This window comes from Poecilia reticulata, linkage group LG17 (assembly GCF_000633615.1).
Source record: "Poecilia reticulata strain Guanapo linkage group LG17, Guppy_female_1.0+MT, whole genome shotgun sequence".
Taxonomy (NCBI): domain Eukaryota; kingdom Metazoa; phylum Chordata; class Actinopteri; order Cyprinodontiformes; family Poeciliidae; genus Poecilia; species Poecilia reticulata.
The window spans coordinates 9752059-9776651 of record NC_024347.1 but is presented as its reverse complement, the minus strand read 5'-3'; the positions used below and the strand labels follow the sequence as shown (position 1 = coordinate 9776651).

Below are 24593 nucleotides of genomic sequence, written 5' to 3'. Positions count from 1 at the left end.
TATATATATATATATATATATAGTCATAGTACCCCCAAGAATTTAAAACTACTTTCACCCCTGCTAAAAAGGATATCCCACCCAATTCATAGGAATGGGTCCGAGTGGTTCCAGAATGCATTCTCCTCCTCAGGGTGAATTGTTTGGCTATATGAAAATGGAATATTGAAAAAGTATGCATGGTGTAAATGAATGGATAAAAATATTTCATTTTTCCTACAAAGAATGTTTCGGAAGGTTAGATGAAAGCAAGAGAACATAGGGAAAGACAAAAAAAATGCTAAATATAAATCTGTTGTTGATAAATTACAGGCCTTAATATGTTTTATATTTTTGTGTGTTTGAATAAGCAAATTATTTTCTTAAAAGATCAATCCTTTTAAGATTTAAAATTTAATCAATCAATTTTATTTGTAAAGCACCCTTCTAAAAGTAGCTCAAAGTGCTGTACAGATCAATAAAAACAAGCAAAAACAATTACCCACCCCAACCTCACATGGAAAAAAAACACAACTGCATGGAAAATGCACAAACTAAGCAGACATCATTCAATTCAGGAAATACAGTTGAAAAGGTGAGTCTTGAGCTGCTCTTAAAGACAACATTTTCTGCAGTCCTCAAGTTTTCTGACTGTTCCACAAACGTGGACCATAATACTGGATGGGTAATAAATGACTAAAACTAGAAGGTCACTCTAAAGCTTACAATAGGATTTATAAAGACATATGTATATGTCAAAACAAGAAAAACAAAACAAACCGTAGGCAATTTCTATTTGCTTCTTCTCTTTCCCTCTGTCTGAGCCTCACTGTGGTGCATCTTTAATTACTCACTGTGGTGCAGGACTTTAATTAATGTCTCTGTAGGAAACATACATCTAAATCAGTGGTTCTTAACCTGGGTTCGATTGAACCCCAGGGGTTCGATGAGTTGGTCTCAGGGGTTCGGCGGAGCCTCTGCCGCGGAGGTACAGACACACTTGTGTAAAGTCGTGATGACGCCCCGCTTCGCCATCACTTGCTGCAGAGGATCACGTTACATTGTTTAGCCAATCAGAGCTGCGGAGGAGCCCTGATTGAAGGAGCTCCACTCTCAGCATGGATTTGAACTTTTGTCTTTAATTACTTCAGCAAAGCTCACAGTTTTTACCAAATTCTATAGTCTAATTCTGCTCCTTAGTCGCATCTTTTCGGGGTTGGTACTGCCTCTAGTGGTGTGGGGGTGGTAACACAGCTAATATAAACAGATACCGCAAAGTATTTTGTGTGTCGGGGGTGAGGGGGGCTGGTGGAATGAGAAGGGTTCGGTGAATGCGCATATCCAACTGGGGGGTTCGGTACCTCAAAAAAGGTTAAGAACCACTGATATAAGAGTAGCATCTGCAACGATACAGCAGCGTGAATTATGTCTGAACAGTTTTAGGTGAGGTTGCCATATATTCTCTCTCTAAGTGAGAGAATGTTAGACCCTCTCACTTAGCTGGCTGCCTCCATTGCCACTTCAGCTGTAAATACATTTGAAATTAAAAAATATTTACCTGCCATTACTGCAAAATTCTGATGAACAGCATCACCTCCAATCTTTTCGTCTTTGAAGGGAAAAACTGCGCCACCTGCAGATAAAACAAATACGTTAACCATTTGAACTAGTACATGTTACTACATTCTCTGATTATCTGAGTGGGATTCTACCAGCTTCCATTTGCCAGAGGTCACTAGCAAGGGGCATGGGGGGAATGGTCAAGGGTGAGGCTCCACAGTTGGACTGGACCAAGATTCCATGGATGCTGACTGGAGCAGTCATGCCTGAGCGAAGTGCAGCTTTCAGTGGTGCCACATTATTCAGCTGAACTCTGGATAAGCATCCAACAAAGCCTGGGCTGTTGTAGCGCTCTATTAGAATGGGGTCAATCTGTCCCGTTTCTACAACAAGAAAAGAGGCTCAGAGCATCACAAAGTCAAACAAACTGTGTATTAACAATAAACTGTCCAAACTTCTGAAAGGTTCATTGTCATCTTCAAAGTGGATTGTGTAGATTACACTGACAACAAATTTGTGTTTAAATATAAAACTTACATATATATAAAAATGTATACTACAATACTATGTTCTATAGTATTGTATTATTTTGTATTTATTCATTCATTGCTGCCATATTGGGGTGATGGAGAAAGGATTTTGCCCTGCAATTGGTGGGTGGCCGAGTCACTGTTTTAGTTGAAAATCCACACAAGTTTTTATACAAGTAGCAAGAGGTGAGGAACTGAGAGACAAAATCTAACCAAATATTAAAAGCAGCACAGGGATCAATAACTAACAGAACACACAAATGTCTAAAAACAGAGGGTCTACTAAAATAGAAAAATAAACAGAATGAGAAATAATTGTAATTGCTTACTCTATGGTAGCAATGCAATAAAGGAAAAACCGCCAGCCAGGAGAAGTCTCACTCAAACTGATTTGAACTGCAGCCAAGAACTTGGGCCTGGTCCCAATACTCCATAAAGTGTGTACTCAAAGTGAACAAGGGTTTGAGTGTGCAGGTTACAAGCGTGCACAAATTTGAGAATTGGGACAGTGCGCCTCAGTGCCACAACGTTAACATCCGAAATGGTGGGACTGGCTATTGTTTAGCCCTTTGTACTGCTAAAAAGTACAACAATAAAAAATAATTTTAAATGTACAGTACAGGTAATTTTACTCAAAAGACTTGAGTGGAGATATTTGGCTATTTAAGTGTGTTTCTTACGACTTGTTGAATACAGAGCAAACTTTGATGTTTTCACAGATGTACAGTTAGAGTGGAACAAAATGATTTTAATACTTTACATGTGGAAAGTTTTTTTTTTGCAAGCAGCTTGCTTGGTAAACACTGCCACATTTCCAACAGCAACTATTTATTGTACAATGATTGTCAAAAGTCTTAAATCTTCAAGGCAATTCTTCCTACTCTGATTCAGCTAATTAAAGGCATCATTGCAGATATATCCAGCTGTTACTCAGAAAGAACCATTTCTGATTATGAATAGCTGTGACTTTAGAGAATACAACAAAAAATTAATAAACACCGACATCAAATTTCTTCCCTTATACCCTGAGATGAACATTTATTCAAAAATCAAAATAACTGTAAAGAAAATAAGAACCAAATACGTTTCTTTTCACATTTAAATTCAAAAATACTTTATTAATCCCAAAGGAAAATTAAATGTAACTCATTAATTCAGGACTCTGTGGTTGACACCATCCAGACCTGTAGCCTGGTTTTGGTTCAGTCTCTCCAGCTGCCTCTTCACTTCTAGATACAGAAAAGTGGGAGGTGGAGGCAAAGGGAGCAGCAGCATCTCCTGATTTGGTTGAAGACAAACTTGTGGAAGCAGACGAGTCCATGACTGAGGTGGAAGATAGGACATCTGAGGGTTGACAGGAAAGCTGTGAGTCAGAGGAAGGTGGGATGTCTGTATGGCTGGAGACAGGAGAGGATGATGATGAGCTTGTTCCTGAACTGCACCTATTGAAGAACGTGTTCAGCTCTATCCAGACTTCCATCTGTCTGATCCTCCTTTTGCTTGAAGCCTTACCACACATCTCTGATATTGTTCCTCTTCAGTTTATTCTCCAGCTTCTTCCCGTACTTCTCTTTGCCGTCTCTAATCTTGACCTTGAGCTTCTTCTGCATACTGAATAACTAACTCTCTGTCTCGTTCCTTAAAGGCTCTCTGCTTCTGGTTTAACAGTTCCTTTAGGTCACTGGTGATAAATGGTTTATTATTCTGGAGGCATCTCACTGTTCTGTTCTGCCGTCTACACAGAGGTTTATACAGTCAGTCACACACTCAGTCATGAGACTGATGTCATCTCCACGAGGCTGACAGAGAGTAGTCCAATCAGTTGCTTCAAAACAACCCTGGTAGGCTTCTTCTGCTTCCTGTGAACATTTCCTAACAGATCATCTCTTCATCAGGGTTGTGTATTCAGAGCAGAGCAGATCATATGTTGATTTGATTTCCCCAGAGGAGACATTGTTTTCTCAGATGGAGCAGCTATTAGTTAGAACAATAAGATCCAGAGGACCCATTGTTATTCTGCTTAGCAACCCAGAACAGGAACATTTAGCTTCACTCAACCAAGAATAGTTTCTCTGGATCTCAGGATTTCACTCTGCCCAGAGCAGAAATTAGAACAAACTTAGAATCCGGAGAAGCTCATCTAGAGAAACTACTCATTACTTTTTATAATTTTTTCTTGCTTTTCTTTTATTTTGTTTGTATGTCCTCTAATTCATGTAAAGCACTTTGAATTGCCTTGTTGCTGAGAATATGCTAAATAAATAAAATGTATTTAAAAGTGTTGAGAGAGTCAGGCATGATTAAAATCACCAGATATTACCACAAATGCATTGGTGTGTTGTGTCTGTATCCTAGCAACAACAGAATTAATGACATAGCATGCATTATCGACAACAGCTGAGGATGGAATGTAAACAACTGGCAAAATAAAACTGGTGAACTCTCTTGGTAAATGATAATATTGTCGGAAACTTACTGCCAAGAGCTCAATGTCTGGACTGCAAAGACAACATTTCACAGTAACATGCTCTGGATGACACTATCTGTTATTCACAATCACTGCTAATCCACGTCCCTTCCTTTTCCTGCTGCTCTTTAAATCTCTGTCCGCTCATATAGCCTGACCATCTTTTGGTTATGCTCATCCCAGCATACCAGCTGCTGCTCACCAGACAAAAGCCTGTGGGGAAGAAGGTGAGAGTGTGGCCTGAGGGAGCCATCCCAGGTGAAAATAAAGTATACTTTAGTATATTTCAAACATACTTACATTTGTGAAAAAGTACATTTTAAGTATACCAAGTATTAGGTGTACTACCTATAAATATATCTGAAGTATACTAAAAGTATACTTGTACCAATTTTGAAATTAGAACTTTAAGCACACTTAAACATAATTGCACCAAAATGCACTTTTAAAAAATATATTAAATAAAAGTATGCTTTTATAAAGTGTAAATATACACTTGCTCAAGTATATTTAAAATATATTTTGTGTATATTTTAAAATATATGCTCAAAATTGAATTTTTTTAAAATTCACTTAACACTACTTTAAACTATCAATTTCACTATGTTTTAAATTACATCTTAGTGTAAATTTTAGGCTAATAAAGTATGCCTTTTTAAAACATTTTCTTAATTTAACTGGGCAAACCCCATTGAGATCCAGATCTCATTTTCAAGAGGGACCTGGTCTGCAACACGGAGCAATCTGATTACAAAATAAAACTAATTAATACATATGCAGAAGAAAGTCTTTTAAGAATTTATAAAGTGTGTTTAATATAATATGTAGGCATACTTTTTAAGTACCTAAAAATTTGCCATTTTTACTCGCATAATATTGCCTTCAACGTAGAGAGGGCCTTTGACAATAGTTACTAATTTTGGTAAATTCAAGCTGGTGACGTCCTAGTCCGAGTTAGACGACAACACAACGGGACAACAACAGATGGAAATGAAATGTGTGTCAAAAAGGAGCCTTGGGGGACAAAGGCTGCTAAGTGTTGCTAGCTGGTGGTAAGTTTGCTTATTAATTATCTTCATTTAATTATAAACGGTGCAGTAAAGATATATAACTTATGTTGGTTTCATAAATAATTATTTTATCAATTTTATTGTGACTTGTATGATTATTACTATAGCACTCATTCAGCTTCGTGTTATAACTGCATGCAGGCTGTTTGTTGCGACATATACTTTAATAAACTAACCTGGTTTTAATTAAGCTCAATATGACAAAGAAACTTTGATATTGTGAAGTGGTTGTTATAACTCGTTCATCAATGTTTTTATCTTCAACATATTTTTGCAGTCTAAGCAAATGAAGATGAAAGAGGAAGCCAGAGAAATCAGGTGTTAGGAAACCTAAAGACTTTTCTGTCTCAGAAGAAGCTCTGACTCCACCAGATCACCAACCAGCTCTGTTGATGAACCTTCACATTGTCTTCATGGTGGAAAGACTTTTTTTTCTTTTTTTTTTTTTACTGACCAGCTAGCTACATTTTCAACAACCAAAACTGGTGTGTTACCAACACCAAGTGCTTAATACGCATGATTTGATTTAAAGGTAACTGGACAGAATTTTTCTCCTTGTTAATCTATCATTTTTCTTTCATACATTTTATTTGTTGTTGGCTTTCAGGGCCCTGTGATGGACTGGTGACCTGTCCAGGTTGAACCCCGCCTCTCATCTGATGGCTGCTGGAGATGAACGCCACCAGCCCCCCTCACAACCCTGCAAGGATCAGTGTGTTCAGATCATGGATGGAAAGATTTTAAGGTAGTTTGTCTCCTTAAGTCCACACTTAAAACAGCTTCATAGTTAATGCCAACATCAACTGATTCTATGACATTGTTGACAATTTTCTTTCTACTTCTAACATAAACAGGCAAAGAAGACACCCAGAAATGTTTTTCCATTCGGTCCCAATCATCTCGCTGTGTATGATGTCACATACACAGCGAGTCCACAACGTCTTAAAATTGTCTTATTTTTTATTTCCCATTTTTCTGTACTCTGTAAAATACAAATGGTTTCTCTGTTTAATTGCTCTATCGTTCTTTTTTGTAGGTTTCTGTAAAGTGCAATGATCTGGTAAATGGGAATGTTCTGTCGTTGATCCTCACTGTTCTTAGGAAGGAGAAATGTCAGTTCGTTTGCAGTAATACTGTGACATTGAATTAAAACAATACTCTGTCCTTGATGAAACAGTTTTCACATTTCCTCTAAAGTGTACCTATTGTTTTATTGTGCTGATTTTCATAATTTTGTTATTTGTAAACTTGGAATGTATTGACAATTTGTACAATTGTCTTACAGTATGATGGCTCTTGATAAAATGTCGGTAAGACTTTGACGGGGTGTGCATACTTTCATACAACATGACGTAACTCATGTTATTAACATACCAACAGTGTCATAAATTGTCATTCAATAAATAATGACAATTTTAATGGGAATTTGCTTCAAAAGTTGGACAAACGGTTTTATGTTATGTTTGTGAAGGTGTCATGTAAGTCTTATGCACACCCCATCAAATAAAGTGTTACCAAAATGGTAATATATTGAAAGAACAATGTCATTATCATTTTTGTTCTTTAACGTAATAACTTTCATGTTTTTTTGTCACACTTAAATTTTCATGTTCTTTCTGTTCACTTTTGAAGTGTAAACTGATAATTTATGTAAAGCTCATAAAGTTGTGAGTAAAATTGGACAATTTTAAAATGTTGGTGATTAAACAATATTTGAATTACCTTGAACATCTTGTGTAATTAATCTTTCCATGTAATTGTAGCCTAAAACAGTGTAAGTAACGTAGTGTAGATATGAATGTAATGTGCAAAATAGGAAAGCAGGAATAAAGACTTGAGTAATTAAAATTGTACTTTATTAGCAATAGAAGTAAATCAAAAATAAAAATTAAGTGTAATTTAAATGCATTACTAATACATTAGTAGTATATTTAAAATATATTTAAAGCATATTAAAAGTATATTTTTAATATAATTATATGACAGAATTAGTACACTCATCAAGCTTAATCAAGCTCTTGACTACTACATAAAAAAGTATACTTAAAGTATACTAAGTACAACTTGAAGTTGAAGAAAAAAATACATTGAAGCATACTAAAAGTTGTAAATTAATACTATTTAAATACTACTAAAGTATACTAAGCACAAAAAAAGTTGTTTCAAAATAGTACTGTTTAAGTACATAAATCAAAGTATGCTAAGTATGTTAAAATTTAATATACTTTAGTATACTTATTTTTTTACTAGGGATGTCTGCACTGCAGGACTGTTTTGAGTGCACAGACTGGGGCATATTCAGAGAGGCCGCTACACACAACCAACACATGGACATGGAGGGGTATGCAGCATCTGTGTTATACTACATCCAGTGGCGTATGGAGATAGTTACAGCAACAAAGACGATAGTCACACGGGCCAACCAGAAACCTTGAATGACTAAGGAGGTGGACTGATGGAGCATAATGCTGACTTCAAATCTGGTGACATGGTTGCACTTAGATCAGCGAGGGCCAATCTAAACCATACCATCAAGGCAGCAAAACATGCCTACAGTCAAAAGATTCAAGGTTTCTTTCAAGATGCCAGCAACACCAAACAACTGTGGCAGGGCATCCAATCTATCACTGATTATAAAACCACATCTTCATCCTGCCAAGATGACATTAACTTCCTTAATGAGCTCAACAACTTCTTTGGAAGATTTGAATCCCTGTTCCTAGAAACAGGGATCGGGGAGATCCAAGATGGCGCCGGTGTGTGTGGCTGCTCGTCTGTCGTTCTCACGTTTGCTTATGTTTGTATTGTTTCTGACCTGTGTCATCTACGGAACTGAGTCTCTCCTGGTGTACGATCGCAACACACTACTAGACCTCCAACCTTTTGTCCAGGATATGGAGTTATTCGACGTTGCTGGCCAACAATCCTTGCCCCCGCTTCTGTCGGAGATTCCGAGTCACCTGTTCCGGGTTGCTGCACTGCTTTCACGGCGAAGACGTCATCGTCGTCGCGGTAGACGAAGCGGCTGGCTGGTGAAGCTGAAGTTTTATCTGACGCACTCTTCTGCTTTTACCCGATCATCGCATGGATCTTTTCTGGGCTCTCGGTTGTCTCGGCGTTTCTTGGATCCCGTTGATGTCTGCTTTGTGCCAGTGGTCGGCGTTCAAGCCCCTCTACACCGCCGTCCCTGCCCTTCCCGGATCAACATTCGCCGACGGTGTCTACAAAACCTGAGACCGCTGTGCTGGGTTTCCTGACCTGTCGACGCCCAGGATCCAGCTCCTGTCAGGATTGGCCTGATAAACGCCAGGTCGCTTGTGAATACAACTTTTATTCTTCGGGACTTTTTTAGTCACCGAAACCTGGATTTTCTGTGTGTGACTGAGACGTGGCTGAGTGAGTCCAGTGCTCTATCTGAGCTTTTACCAGCGAATTGTGCTCATTTTAATTCACCACGGGCTTCAAGGAGAGAGGGAGGCACAGCGACTGTTTACAAATGGGACTACAGATGTAAGCAGTGTTTTCTACAGACATCATTCCCCAGCTTTGACGTAAACTCATCTTAATGAGTTTACGTCATTTGAGATGAGACGCATAAACCCAGTGTTCTGCGCTGTCGTCTACCGGCCCCCCAAATATAATAAGGATTTTTTAAGCGACTTCTCTGACTTTTTATCTGGGATTATAACTAACTATGAACATGTTCTTATCGTTGGAAACTTTAATATACACGTGTGTTGTCCTGATAAGCCACTGGTAAAGGACTTTTTAAGCTTTCTGGACTGTTTTAACCTGGTACAGGCCGTATCCAGCCCTACACATGAGCACTGACTCGCACTGGACCTGGTTATTTCCTGTGGTCTGCCTGTGACTAACCTGGAAACTTGTGACTGTGTTCTCGGATCACCTGCCTGTTTTATTCACTGTTAGTTTGACACCTACTGCAGTTAAAACTCGCGCTGCTGTTCGGCGCTGTCGGATTATTAACCCTTCCACTGCCACTCAGTTCTCTACTGCTTTTCTTCAGCTCTGTGAAGCATCTGACTTCCTCCACTCTGATACAGAAGAGCTCTGATTCTGTTCTTCCTGTCAAGTTGTTCCATTAAAAACTAGGCAGCCAAGGATTAAACCTGAGCCTTGGTTTAATGACGGGACTCATTCTGCAAGGAAGGAATGTCGCTGTGCTGAACGAAGGTGGAAAAAGGATAAACTGCAGGTTACTTTTCATATTTTAAAAGACTGTTGGCGTCTCTACCAGAGCACAGTTAAAGAGGCTAAAAGGGAATATTTGGCAAATATCATTTCCTCAAACAGCCATAACTCACATGTTTTATTTAACACCATTGACTCTGTACTTAATATTCCACAGAATGCCTGTTTGGAAGCTTCTCCTGACATGTRTGATAATTTTCTGTGTTTCTTTATTGAAAAGGTTGGTAGTACCAGGGCTCTTATCACAGCTCCTGACTCTGACCCCTCTGTTTCGGTACCTTGCTCTGCTGCTTTCAATCAGTTTGAGCTTGTGACTGTCTCACTTTTAGATGACGTGGTTGGCCACATTAAGCCATCAGGTTCCCCACGTGATCCTGTCCCTCCACGATTCTTTAAAGATATTTTATCTAGCATAGGGCAGTCTGTTCCTGCAATTATAAATAGCAGTCTGTCCTCAGGTGTGGTCTCTGCTAGTTTTAAACATGCAGTAGTGCAGCCACTGCTTAAAAAACCTGGCCATGATCCGACTGTTCTGGCAAATTATCGGCCTATTTCAAAGCTGCCTTTTCTTTCTAAAGTTTCGGAAAAAATTGTGTACTGTCAGCTGAAACAGTTCTTAGATGACAATGACATTCTGGAGGTTTTTCAGTCAGGTTTTAAAACTCTTCATAGTACAGAATCTGCTTGAATAAGAGTTTTTAATGACATCCTTCTTGCATGTGATTCTGGTAACCATGTTGTTCTGATTTTACTTGACTAACTGCTGCCTTTGATACAGTAGACCACAACATTTTAATTTCGAGATTACACCACATTGTAGGTATTGATGGCACTGTTCTTAAATGGTTCCGGTCCTACCTGGAGGTGAAAACATTTTCAGTGAAAATTAGTGACTCTGAATCATCTGCTGCTTCAATGTCTTATGGTGTCCTGCAGGGCTCAATTCTGGGCCCTCTGCTTTTCTCTCTTTATTTACTGCCTCTGGGTTCTATCCTTAGGAAACATGGGATTTCATTTCATTGTTATGCTGATGATTGTCAGATTTATTTGCCCTTGAAGCAGAAGGATGTTTATTCTATCAAACATCTCCTGGCATGTCTAGGTAATATTAAAGCTTGGTTGGCCTTGAACTTTTTAAATTTTAATGAAAACAAAATAGAGGTGATGGTGTTTGGACCCAATGGCTCCTGTGAGTCCTCCTCTGTTGACCTGGGACCTTTGGAGGTATATTTTAAACCTGTTATTACGGATCTTGGTTTTAAAGTGGACAGTGATTCAAATTGGACAGCCAAATCAGAGCCGTGGTTAAGTCCAGCTTTTATCATTTAAGGCGATTGGCGTCAGTGAAATCTTTTCTTTCCAGGCAGCATTTTGAAACAGTGATCCATGCTTTTATTTCCACTCGATTGGATTACTGCAACTCACTTTACCTGGGAGTCAGTCAGTCGCTGCTCTCACGTCTGCAGCTGGTTCAGAATGCTGCTGCACGACTTTTGACAGGAACTCGAAAGAGGGAACATGTGACCCCTGTTCTGGCCTCACTTCACTGGCTGCCTGTATATTTTAGGATTCAATTTAAAATTCTTATGTTTGTTTTTAAATCACTACATAATCTTGCCCCAGCTTACCTCTCTGAGCTTCTTCACCCCTACATATCCTATCGGTCTCTCAGGTCAGCAGATCAGCTCCTCTTGGAGGTACCGAGAACCAGAAGGAAGCTCAGAGGGGACAGGGCTTTCTCTGTCATTGGCCCTAGTTATGGAATGACTTGCCTTTGCAGGTCAGAAAGGCCCCTTCACTGTCCACTTTTAAAGTTCGTCTTAAAACCCATCTATTTTACTTGGCTTTCAACACCAGCGGGATCTAGTTATAAATTGTATGTTTTTGTTTTTAAACTAAGTTTTTATTTAATTTTTTATTATATTGTGTTTTAATGTACAGCACTTTGTATCAGCTGTGGTTGTTTTAAAGTGCTTTATAAATAAAGTTGGTTTGGTTTGGTATAAAAATAAAACCCCTGCAAGGAAAGCTACCCCTCACCCTGATGAACAGGCCCTCAGGCTCGAAACATATGCTGTGCGAAAATCCCTGAGAAACGTTAACATCCAAAAAGCTGCAGGTCCTGACAACATTCCAGTAAGGCTGATCAAAGAGTGTGCAGACCAGCTAGCCCATGTGCTCACGGACATCTTCAACACATCAGGCCATTGTCCCCTCATGTTTTAAATCAGCTATTATTATTAAAGTGCTCAAGAAACCAACCATCACGTCTTAATGACTTCTGACCCGTTGCATTAAAATCTATCATCATGAATTGCTTCGAGAGAGTGGTTAAGGGTCATATAATCTCTATAGTGCCTCCATCATCTGACCCTTTCCAGTTTGCATACAAATCTAAGCGCTACTCTTCATCTGAGCCTGGTACACCTGGAGAGTAGAAACACCCACGTATGGATGCTTTTTTTTGGACTTCTGCTCAGCATTCAATATGATCATCAGCCAGGACTTGGTATGCAAACTGGTCCCCCCTGGGGTTCAATACTCCACTGTGCAACTGGCTGTTGGACTTCCTCAAGAAACAGAACTCAGTCTGTCCGTGTGGGTAATAACACCTCCAATATCATTTCTTTAAACAGTGGTTCCCGTCAGGGCTGTGTCCTGAGCACCCTGCTATTGACCCTGATGACCCACGACTGTCGTCCCAGGTTTAACACCAACCACATTATGAAATATGCAGACGACACAACAATTATGGGACTCATTCAGGACGACAATGAAGTGAACTACAGAACAGAGGTACAACATCTTCTGGACTGGTGCAGAATAAACAACCTGCTCCTGAACGTCAACAAAAGAGATCATTGTCGACTTCGGGAGGTCTCAACCCAACCACACGACTCCTCATCAATGACAAAGCAGTGGAGATAGTCAGCAGCACTAAGTTCCTGGGGGCGCACATTGCAGACAACCTCAGCTGGACATCTTATATCACTTCACTGGTGAAAAAAGCACAGAAGCGTCTGCACTTTCTGAGACGAATGAGAAGAGTTTCGCTCCTCCCTCCCATTCTCTCCACCTTCTACAGAGGAACCATTGAGAGCCTGCTGACCAGCAGTATCTCCATCTTGGCTTGGAGCTGCAATTGCTCAGACTGGAAGTTTCTGCAAAGAGTGGTGAAGACAGCAGAGAGGATCACTGGGGCTCCACTCCCCCCTATCCAGAGCATTGCACACAGACGCTGCGTAGCCAGAGCAAACCAGATTGTTTCTGATTCCACCCATCCTTTCCATGTTCATCTGTTCATCCGGTATAAGAATAAACATACAACAATAATAAATAACAATCAGCAGTGATAGTTTTAAAGACACACGTATTGCTCAGTACATTACTAAATACATATTCAACATTTAAAATGCACAGTTCTAGAGAGCTCTATTAAAAAGTCTGATAGCTTTGAGCAGAAAGGACTTGCGGTAGCTTTCTTTAGTACATCTGGGCTGCAGTAATCTTTGGGAATGTCTGCTCCTTAGGCTGTCTGTTTCAGTTTTTTGAGTCAATTGAAGAATATATAACTTATATAATTAGAAGTTTCCACTCCCACAATAAAAATTATTAAATAAATTTCAAAATTATGTGTGAAGTTTATCCTTGTGATGACTTTCTGCAAAATAAATTCAATATAAATATTCAACACCTTAATTTTTTTAAAACTGAAAACATTTTATTTAAGGAAGTGCTGCATTTGTAACATTTTCTGCTTTATTTTCTTCAGTTAGTTTCTGTGCCTATTCTTTTTTCATTTCTTCCTTTTTTCTGCTCAGTTTTTCATATCAAGATAGATGTTGACCCTTTGCAAATCACGCTCTCCAGACCTCCGCCCACTACGCCATGACAGACATCAAAACAATCAGTGTGCTCCTTTAAAGCTAGTCTAAAATCAGACATCTGTAACCTAAGTACCGATATTTATATATAAATCATTGATTTATATCAGTGATAATACAAATATTTATATCATCACTGATATAAATCAGTGATGACTATTTGTCATAAAGCAAAGCTGCACAAATGACGGTTTTAAAAGCACAAACCCACACAAACAGAGCACTAAAAAAAATAGCCCACTATGGTTTGTTTTGGAACAAGATGGGGCGATGGTGACATCTGGATGACCTGAAAAAATAATTCCTTATATGTCAGAAACCAAAGCAGCATACACCTACACAAATGGAGCTCTAACCACTCAGTCCACTTACTGAAAATTTTCACATGGGTGGGATGTCAGCTCACTCAGGGGGTGTAGGACAAAATAATCCTTCTGAAATTATCTACAACAACCTCTAAGGCACAAATCAGATCCAAAGTCCAGCAGATATTACTCTAGCTTTCTAGTTCTTCAAGTATCAGACGAAAAATTAATTAATGGACCTTACCAAAAGGCCGCGTTTCATTGGCTAATGCCCATTTTACGTCACAGCGCAGCTACCACGTGCGTGACCGTCTCACAAACACAAGCTACAGTAGTAAACACATGCTAATGTACATTGTGGACTAGCAGGCCGGCATAAAGTTTTTGCGTCAGGACTCGAAAAAGAATGGTTCTCCACCGTCAGTGGGGTATCTGCACAGGCGATGTCAGGTATCCTCATCGTATTTGTGGAACTAAAATTCACAGATTTCCAAAATCTGAAATGGAATGCCTTGCTTGGATCAAAGCTTGTGCATGACCGCATTTGCAGCTCAACCGTCGTAGGATCAATAAGAACAAAGGAGTTGTCTGCTGGTGTAAGTATTATTGCTTTGCTTTCTTTGTGTTTAGTGAAGGAAAAAAAGAAAGTCACGAAATGTGACCCAGAAAGTCAGTTCTGGGTGGAGCTTGGTAAGGTCCATACAATTTGAAAACAAATGTTGCAGGAGCTTTGAGTTGTGGAGCTTTACCAATATATAGGTCTTAAAAATATATCAATTATCCTCTAGAAAAACACTTATTCACAACCTCTCAACAAACTTACAAACTTACCATAAACCTTTCCAAGAAAGATACTTTTGACCAAGCTGAACTGTGTGTCAGAAGACTCAGGCAGGGTGTGTGTCGACACAGTGTAGTGGTCAAGCTGGTGAAAACAGAGAAAAGGAGAAGTTTATTTGATTTTTTTATACATCTTTTTAAAGAATTTTTCAGCTCTAGTGGCCTTTATTTCACAATAGACTGACAGGAAATGGGTTGTAAGAGAGACACAGATTTGAACCGTTGAGGACTTATGGGTTGGGTGCTCAATCACCTGCTTGACCACCATGCCTGATGTTTTATATTGCTGTACATAATTTAGATGTTTTCTTTGTTTTCTTTTAGGGGGGAGGCCAAAATATGACATATTTTGGGAATTGGAACTATTTAAATAAATTTAATGAATTAAATAAAATTGTTAGATGTGCTTTTTCCAGCTGCATATCACTTATCAATTTGGTTCGGATGCTAAGCTTTGATGCATATACTAATAGGGTTAGGACTTTCATTTTACAATTTTGGTCACTATTCCTAGTAGAAATAAGAACTTAATTTAAAGTGGTTGATCTACTGGGGTGTGCAGTGGTGGTGCAGGGTTTAACCCCTGTGCGTGTGAGGACTGAGGCAAACGAAGAGGACTATGGCAAATGATACAAGTTTTACGTGTCTCGGGTCGGTTGGACCCCATTTCCACATGCAAGGGTTAAGCACAACCAGGGGCGGATCTACTGAGGTGGCAGTTGCCACCCCAAATGAGAGCCTTGCCACCCCTGTTGCCACCCCAGCTGGCGACTATAAATTCAATAAATAGTTATGGGAAATTGGACATTCCCTGGTGAAAAAAAAGTATACTTTAGTATACTAAATTTTAACATACTTTAGCATACTTTTATCAATGTACATAAACTGTACTATTTTGGAACAACTAATTTTGTGCTTAGTATACTTTAGTAGTATTTAAATTGTTTTAAATTACAACTAACAGTATATTTTAGTATAGCCTACTATACGTACTTTTTTGGAACAACTTCAAGTGTACTTAGTGTACTTAAAGTATACTTAAGTCTCAGAATTATATTAAAATATATATTTAATATACTTCAAATATATTTTAAATATACTATTAATATATTAGTAATATATTTAAATTACACTTAATTTTTATCTTTTATTTTCTGCACAGCAAATCCAGGAGGCCCAGATTAACACTGTCAAATTTGATTTAAACACTTTTAAAGTGTCTATATGGGTCCACACCAGAAAGTGTTAATTGAACTCTTTTTGGAGAGTTAGTACCTTAGTATAAGTACCTCTTATAAAGTGTCAAATATAAAATCTGCTGGAGTTAATAATTTAACACTAACACTAATTCAGTGTTAGATCTTAATATTAACTCCCACAGAGTACTTCTTTAACTTCTTAAGAGTTATTTGTAATTAATATTAAATAGGTATTTTATTGTTATGAACTTTAAAAAATTCTTTGGAAAATAAACATTTAATAAAGAGGCAATGATTTTCTCAAATGCATTTATTTCAAAACGTGCACCATAACTACAAAACATATTACAACGTGGAATAATCTGCATGTTTCACATGTCACTTTCATTCACATATTGCTTATTTAAAGGTCTAACATTTCAGCTGTGCAATACAAAATGCAGTGTGCTTAATACAGTTTTCTTCAATACCATATGCATGAAATTGTTCAAAGTACAAGGTGGAGAAAGTAAAGCCTGTATCAATGCATGCAGTTCATGTAATATGATAGAGTACATTTTCTTTTAACAGGTAGATTGCCAGATATGTACATTACATAACAAACCAACCTGATAATCAGATCCATCATTTCTTATCCAGTTTATGTTTCTGTTGATAAGAGTCAGTTCCTCTCTGACTCCACCGGAGAGATGTCCACTCTCTAACAGATTGTCTTCAGGTTGTTGTTCTGTTCGTAACGTTTGGCTGGAGACACCAACATGCTCCTCTACTGCATCAGACAGTCTTCAGTCTCTGAGTAGGACAGTCAGTGTTGGTCTCTGGATCATAACAAACAAAAAACATAACAATGAGGAATGGAACGAAGGAATACATTTTTACTACAAGTCTAACAACAAGCCTCAGTTACAGAAATGTAGGGTTTCAGAGATATTAACACTTACATAATAATTTTTGGAGCTTGAATCGTCGAAGAACCCATGAAGGGATCGGAAAGGAGAGGTTAGGCTGACGACTGGCAATTCATCCTCAACCAAACTGGTTCTAATATATACAAAAAGGCAATAAAAGGATTAAAACATGCTGCAAAACGTATATAAGAAGACACAACAGCGGGAATAACGCTCTCAATGTGAAAAAGCCTTTTACATTTTATCAAAGGAAAAAATTTATCAGAAAGGTTGATTAGTTTGACCAAGATGCATGTAAACATTCAACATCATGAAAAAACATACTCCAGATTATTACGGATCTGTTCAAGTTAGCCAATAATTTGATTAAATGTTCACCGGCTTGATTTTTTCCAACACTTATACTCTGCTGACATTCGGCATGCTAAGCTAAAAATGCTAACACTGAGCTGTGTGGCGAACGTGACGTCTATCATACAGGTTGAGCTCAACTCAAAATAATAGTTATAAACCATTTCAGAAAAAAATTACTTACCAAGCGTGGTAAACACCTCAAACAGATGGAAAGTAAATAGTCCTGAAATGACTTTGCTTCTGTCGCTTCACTTCGGTGGGAATCAATGATTCTGGGCGGAGTCAGTGAATTAACTCCTTCAGCCGCTGTAGGAGTTCAGAGTTAAGAAGTAAAAAGTTATTGATTCCACTTTGATATGGAAACACTTTGTTTTAACACTGGATTTTAACTACTAATAATATACACCCCAGAGTTACATAAACTGAATGTGACTCTATAAGTGTAAAATTTACTCTGCTTTTGCATAAAGTCTACTAACACCAAAACATTTAACTCTTTTGAATTTGCTGTGTGCTATTGATAATAAACGACAATTTGAATTACTCATGAAAGTCTTTATTCCTACATACCTATTTTGTAAATGACATGCATAACTACACTACAGTACTTACATTGTTTAAGGCTAAAAATTACATGGAAAGATTAATTACACAAGATGCCCAAGGTAATTCAAATATTTTGTTTTATTACCGACATTACTGACAAATTGTCCAATTTTACTCACAACTTTATGAACGTTACATAAATTATCAGTTTACACATCTAAAGTGAACACAATAAACATGAAAATTTAAGTGTGACAATAAAAAATGACAGAGAATCAACGACAGAACATTCCCATTCACTGCACCTTACAAGAACCTACAAAAAAGAACAATAGAGCAATTAAACAGAGAAAATATTTGTATTTAAAGAGAACAGAAAAATGTCAAATAAAAAAATAATACTTACAATTTTAAGATGTTGTGGACTCGCCATGTATGTGACATCATAACTGATGATGATTGGGACCGGATGCCTGGGGTGGAAAAACATTTCTGGGTGTCTTCTTTGAATGTTTAGGGTTAGGGTTAAGCAATGTCATAGAATCAGTTGATGTTGGCATTAACTATGAAGCTGTTTTAAGTGTGGACTTAAGGAGACAAACTACCTTAAAATCTTTCCATCCATGATCTGAACACACTGATTCTTGCAGGGTGGTGAGGGGGGCTGGTGGTGCCCATCTCCAGCAGCCATCAGATGAGAGGTAGGGTTCACCCTGGACAGGTCACCAGTCCATCACAGGGCCCTGGAAGTCAACAACAAATAAAATGTATGAAAGAGAAATGTTAGATTAACAAGAAGAGAAAAATTATTTCCAGTTACCTTTAAATCAAATCATGTTTATTAAGCACTTGGTGTTGGTAACACATAGGCCTGTCACGATAACAAATCTTGCTGGATGATTGTCTAAAAAATTATTGCGATAAACGATATTGTTTCAAGACCTTCTGACACTGATTTAATGGAAATGACTAATAATACACACAATTTCCTGATAGATGCATTTTATTTTCAAAAGAAGACATAACACTGGAACTGATAAACTAAATAAACAAAACAACCAAAAACAAAAATAAAATGGATTCTCAGCCTCCATTAACAAAAAATTTACTTGAATAAAAACTAAACAACATAAAGCCCTTCAGTAATCACTAATTTAAATAGAGAAAACGGGCACATCCGACTACCTAATGCAGTAGTTCACACTACATCATTTTTTGCCCCTATTTTCCCCTTATGATAATCTTTGATCGTTGGCCGATCTAAAATTGTCGCTGGTGATTTCGTAACCGATCATCCTGTAGTGTGAGGTATGTTACGGTAGATTGTTGTGGCCGCTCCGATGTAAATCAAGTGTTTTCCCCGTCTGGGAGCTTAACGCTGCCCATTGAATGTGACAGGTAGCCAATCAGAAGGCGCAGATTCTCCTCCGAGGGAAATTACGGAGGGGAATCCCAAACAGCTGAAACGGCACAACATGAAGTCCAGCGGACATCGAAGTTAATTTGTGGTATCATTAATGTTTATTCAACATTTCGTGCAAAAAATATAGAAATGACAAGGGGAGGAGTTGGAGCCAAATTGCTACCGCAATTAATAAACCCGGTAAGTTTTCAGCTGTTCTTCGTTAATGTGACATAAATAGGTTATAATGATGTTCATTCAGTCAGGACTTTACGCTGACTCTAGCCACATGCATCACAGGTAGATTCTAGTAAAGCATTGATTAATGCCTGGTTTTAAAATTAGTTAACTGGACTTATAGCCATTATTTTGTGCCCTTGTGGCTGGACACCACACGGCACGACAAACCCGATCGAACCATTATACCTAGGATTTCTGTTGGCTAATGTGTCTCTCAGGGTTTGAAAATGGGCCGACAACTCGTGTAATGTGCGCTGGACATTAGACTAAGGAAATGAGGAAGGGAGGGTCAGTGGAGAGCACCGGAGCTGAGCCTTTTTTCATTCAGTGTCATCAAGAGAAAGAAAAAAGGCCGGAAGAGACGATAAAGACGATAATTAAAATGGGGTAGATAAATCAATTAATCGGACGATAAATTCAACCTATCGTTTATTGCGACAGGCCTAGTAACAGCAGTTTTTGTTGTTGAAAATTTAGCTAGCTCCTCATTGAAAAAACAAACTTACATCATGAAGACAATGTGGAGGTTCATCCTCAGAGCTGGTTGGTGATGTGGTGGAGCCAGAGTTTCTTCTGAGACAGGAAAGTCTCTAGGTTTCCTAACACCTGATTTCTCTGGCTTCCTCTTTCATCTTCATTTGCTTAGTTAGACTGCAAACATATGTTGAAGATAAAATCATTGATGAACGAGTTATGACAACAACCTCACAATATCAAAGTCTCTCTGTCTTATGGAGCTTAATTAAAACCAGGTTAAGTTTATGAATTAAAGTATAAGTCACAACAAACAGCCTCCATGCAGTTATAGCATGAAGTTGAATGATTGCTATTGTAATAATCATACAAGTCACAATAAAATTGATAAAAGAATTATTTAAGAAACCAAAGGAAGTTATATATCTTTACTGCACTGTTTATAATTAAATGAAGATAATTAATAAGCAAACTTACCACCAACTAGCAACACTTAGCAGCCTTCGTACCCCCGGGCTCCTTTTGTGACACACATTTTATTTCCATCAGTTGTTGTCCCGTTGTGTTGTCGTCTAACTCGGACTAGGACGTCACCAGCTTGAATTTACCAAAATTAGTAACTATTATCAAGGCCCTCTCTACTTTTAAGGCAATATTATGCGAGTAAAAATGGCAAATTTGAACAGCATCTGTTATCTTCCCTGCGTTCAAGTTTTTTCTTCTCTTTGTGGCGTTTTTTAAATAAATGAAAGTGTGCAATACCGCCACCATCTGGTCTGGAGTATGAACTGGAGCTAATGCCGTTGATTATAAGGTTTTACATCACACATCTGAAAATTGATTGGGTACTTTCTTAAAAATTACATCATGATTATCTTTTTTTTATTGTATGCAATTTTAATAAATAGTAAAAGATTATTAAGGCACTTAAAAATTCATACATCTTCATTCATATTTTGTTCACTTAAAGTTTACTTTTATTTAATATATTAAAAGTGTATTTTGGTACAATTATGTTTAAGTGTGTTTAAAGTACTAATTTCGAAATTAGTACAAGTGTATTTTTAGTATACTTCAGATATACTTATAGGTAGTACACTTAATAATTAGCGTACTTAAAGTGTACTTTCACAAATTTAAGTATGTTTGAAGTATACTAAAGTATACTTTTTTTTCACCTGGGTTAAGCGCACGAATCTCTTTTTTCCGACAACATTGAATGCAACACAACGTAACCTGACACCTACTGCTGAGTAGCGAGAAGTGCGAGAGAAGGACAGAGCGCGAGGCAGCAGCATTGATGGACTGGACATTACGTGACAGCACATGCTGTCACGTAATGTTCATCTCCACTGTCGTATCCGGGTCATAACAATCCTTAGGCTTTGTTCTCAACAGCTAGAACGGTGAGTTAGTAAGCTACAAATTTTGCACAAAGAATAAAACCTCTCTACTCTGGGTCTTTCTGGATCCATAAATGTGTCTGTATGAGTCTATGTGATATTGGTTTGTGTTAGCTGCGTGTATCTAACTATTTTACAAAAAAAGAACGAGCGCTAGTGTGCTAAAACTACCACCGATCTATAAATCATAGAGATGGACGATATGTCTGAGTTTGCCTTGCATCTTTGCGTTCCTCTAGTTCAGTGGTTCTTAACGTGGGTTTGATCGAACCCCAGGGGTTCGATGAGTTGATCTCAGGGGTTCGGCGGAGTCTCTGCCGCAGAGGTAAAGACATCGCTTGCTGCAGAGGATCACGTTACATTGCTTAGCCAATCAGTGCAACGGAGGAGCACTGATTGAAGGAGTTCCACTCTCAGGATGCATTTGAACTTGTGTCTTTATTTACTCCAGCAAAGCTCACAGTTTTTTGAGAATGTAGAGCTAATTAAATGATCTAAACAAGACCTTAAAGTGGTTCCAGTTTCTCTCGATGGCCAACCTGTTGAAACTGTGGCAAATTTTAAATACCTTAGGTCGTTCCTGGACAGTCAGCTCAAATTCGCTGAAAACACTGATTATATTTTGAAGAACTGTTCTCAGAGACTCTACCTTTTAAGAAGACTTAGTGATCATGGGGTGACCCAACTAGACTCTTGTTGGGTCTAGTTCTAGTCTATGTCTTGAATTTGGGGGGGAAAAAAATATTTTATTTATCACTACAGAAGGGTTCAGTGAATGCGCATATGAAACTGGTGGGTTTGGTACCTCAAAAAAGGTTAAGAACCACTGCTCTAGTTACTATAAATCTGTGAACTCATCTGTGCAAACATACAGCGCTCTGGGACATGTTGATTGTCAGAAAAGTAAGTGTCATTCTATAGGAAAAAAAAATTATTGCTCTATCTTATGTGGTTCAAATTCTACAGGCATTTGAAAATAGGTGCAAATGGGAGTGCTGGCGCTCCCGTCGGGACTAAAGGGTCCCGTCGGGACTACGTTTTGTTGAAGATTTGGTTATAAAGCACAAGTCAAGAATCCATCTTCAACCTACTAGAATTTCTGGCACATTTTCACTATGAATGATCAACTTTAGCTATGTTAAACACTACCAGCTGGATGAGTGCACCAACCTGCAGTCGAATCTCCCTCAGATTCCTTGTTATGTTGACAGAGTGCGGCTGACCATTGGCCATGTTGCGATGGTCAATATCTATGGTGTAAGGTTCTACAAGCCCACCAAGACTGTACCGGACCTGGAGAGAGCCTACACACAAGCAGACACATGTTTTATGTAAACAAAGTTTTTACTAGCAAATAAAAGGTGTGTTAACAAGCCCACCATTGTGTTGCAGCACCACTGCCATGTAGTCCTGGGTCCTTGAACTAATGTACACAAGAATGCTTGGAGCACTGTATGTGCTGAAACTGAAGACCAGTTCCTCCTGGGTGAGGTTGGTTTCCCCTAAATAGGCAAGGTTTGAAAAGCTCCTTGGGTCGCCCAGCAACAATCCGCCATGATCCAACAGAAAGTCATAGCGTACCATGGTTCCTGCCTCAAAATACCCTCCTACGTCTGACATGTACACACACATGCACCACACACAGAAGAAGCAACCAAAAAAGGGGGAATTAAAAATACACCTTTATTAAGGTGGTCAAAAATGATCGGATAAAGTGCTATATAAGTTCAGTCCATTTACCATTAAATATAATCCAGTATATTAAAATGTGAAAGATTTTACCATCAGTGCAGAAGGGTCCATCATATGCACTGAGAGAGCAGTCACATGAGTATCCGTTGTATTTCTCCACACACTTTCCTCCATTCCTGCAGTGCATTTTGTAGGTGCTACAATGGCCCTGACAGCCTGGCTTCACTCCTGGAGTCACCTTTGCCCTTTCTTCCAGATCGAAGAAGATCCCATTTATTTTCAGAGACCTCATGCAGCCCAGGAAGCCCCTTTGGCCACTCAAAGCACCTGATGACATAACAGATAAAACATATTAGTGTGACTTGGACAAAAGCTGCTGTTTCATACTGCTGACAAAACTCTGTGTCTGAAGTGGCCGGGACATTCAGTCATGTTGCCTGTGTGGCATACACAAAAAGTAATGGTTTCTATTATTATTATTATTATTATTTTCTTTTGTTATTTTGATATTGAATTAATTGATATGTTTTTTATGTATATTTCCAATTTAGAGATTTGGTTTCTATTGTAATTGACTTCATTGCAGTAGCAGAAAGCTACCAGAGGAGGCAGTGTGCTCTTGTAATCGCTCCAGAATCTGTATAACTGACAACCGGCGTCAGAACAGATTCCAGGAAGATTTGAGAAGTACGAAGCTGTCTGCCTTGTTACTTCAACCTGTTCTATCCTGTTCACAGGAAAAATCAGCGTCTCTTACACCGTCACCAGCCCTGGTGCGTGTAACAGATTCTATTGACTGCTTGCTTCTTGAGCAATGTGGTAAGCCTGGGACATCCGTTTTGACATTTTTGTGCATATACCCTGGGTGTTACTGGATCAGTCTCTTTAAACAGCTCAAATAAGAGGTTAAAGATAATAACACGTAATACTTATAATTGGGATCTAATTTGCAAGATATTTTTCTTAGTTATTAACAGCATTAATTTGTAGTTTTCTATCAACTATTACTATTAGTGTCTAACTTAGGCTAAACTTTATTATTAAACATATAATCAAACTTAAGGGAACATTAATTAAGAAATGTTCAGAATAAATGTAGCAGTCCCTCAGACCCAAGAAAACACGGAGAGCTTCGATGGGTGCAGTAGATTCATATTTACTTCTTTCGAAACCAAGTTGTTGCACTGAATACACCGTGCTTCAAATACACCGTGAAAACTAAAAGAAAAGAAAATAAATTTTGCTTAAGTGCTTTTGTTTGACACAAACATGAATACATAATAATAATAATCCATCCATCCATTTTCTTGCACCCTTGTCCCTCAGTGGGGTCGGGAGGGGTGCTGGTGCCCATCTCCAGCTAACGTTCCGGGCCGTTCAGGTCGCCAGTCTGTCGCAGGGCAACACAGAGACACACAGGACACACAACCATGCACACACACACTCACACCTAGGGGCAATTTGGAGAGGCCAATTAACCTGACAGTCATGTTTTTGGACTGTGGGAGGAAACCGGAGTACCCGGAGA

General features: G+C 38.4%; 1 protein-coding gene across 2 annotated transcripts in view; it reads right to left on the bottom strand.

Annotated features, from left to right (window-relative positions):
* The window catches only part of cntnap2b (contactin associated protein 2b), a 96792-nt gene that overhangs the window by 3702 nt on the left and 68497 nt on the right, over positions 1-24593 (bottom strand). The window contains exons 19-24 of one of the 2 annotated variants that reach the window (XM_008433525.2): positions 23156-23392; positions 22753-22986; positions 22544-22677; positions 14839-14932; positions 1692-1922; positions 1538-1612 (exon numbers count right to left, since the gene is read on the bottom strand). In XM_008433525.2, the coding sequence (XP_008431747.1) occupies positions 1538-1612; positions 1692-1922; positions 14839-14932; positions 22544-22677; positions 22753-22986; positions 23156-23392 (1005 nt within the window). Of the gene's footprint in view, positions 1-1537; positions 1613-1691; positions 1923-14838; positions 14933-22543; positions 22678-22752; positions 22987-23155; positions 23393-24593 lie in introns of those variants that run through there. The other variant, XM_017309994.1, reaches the window with a different exon arrangement.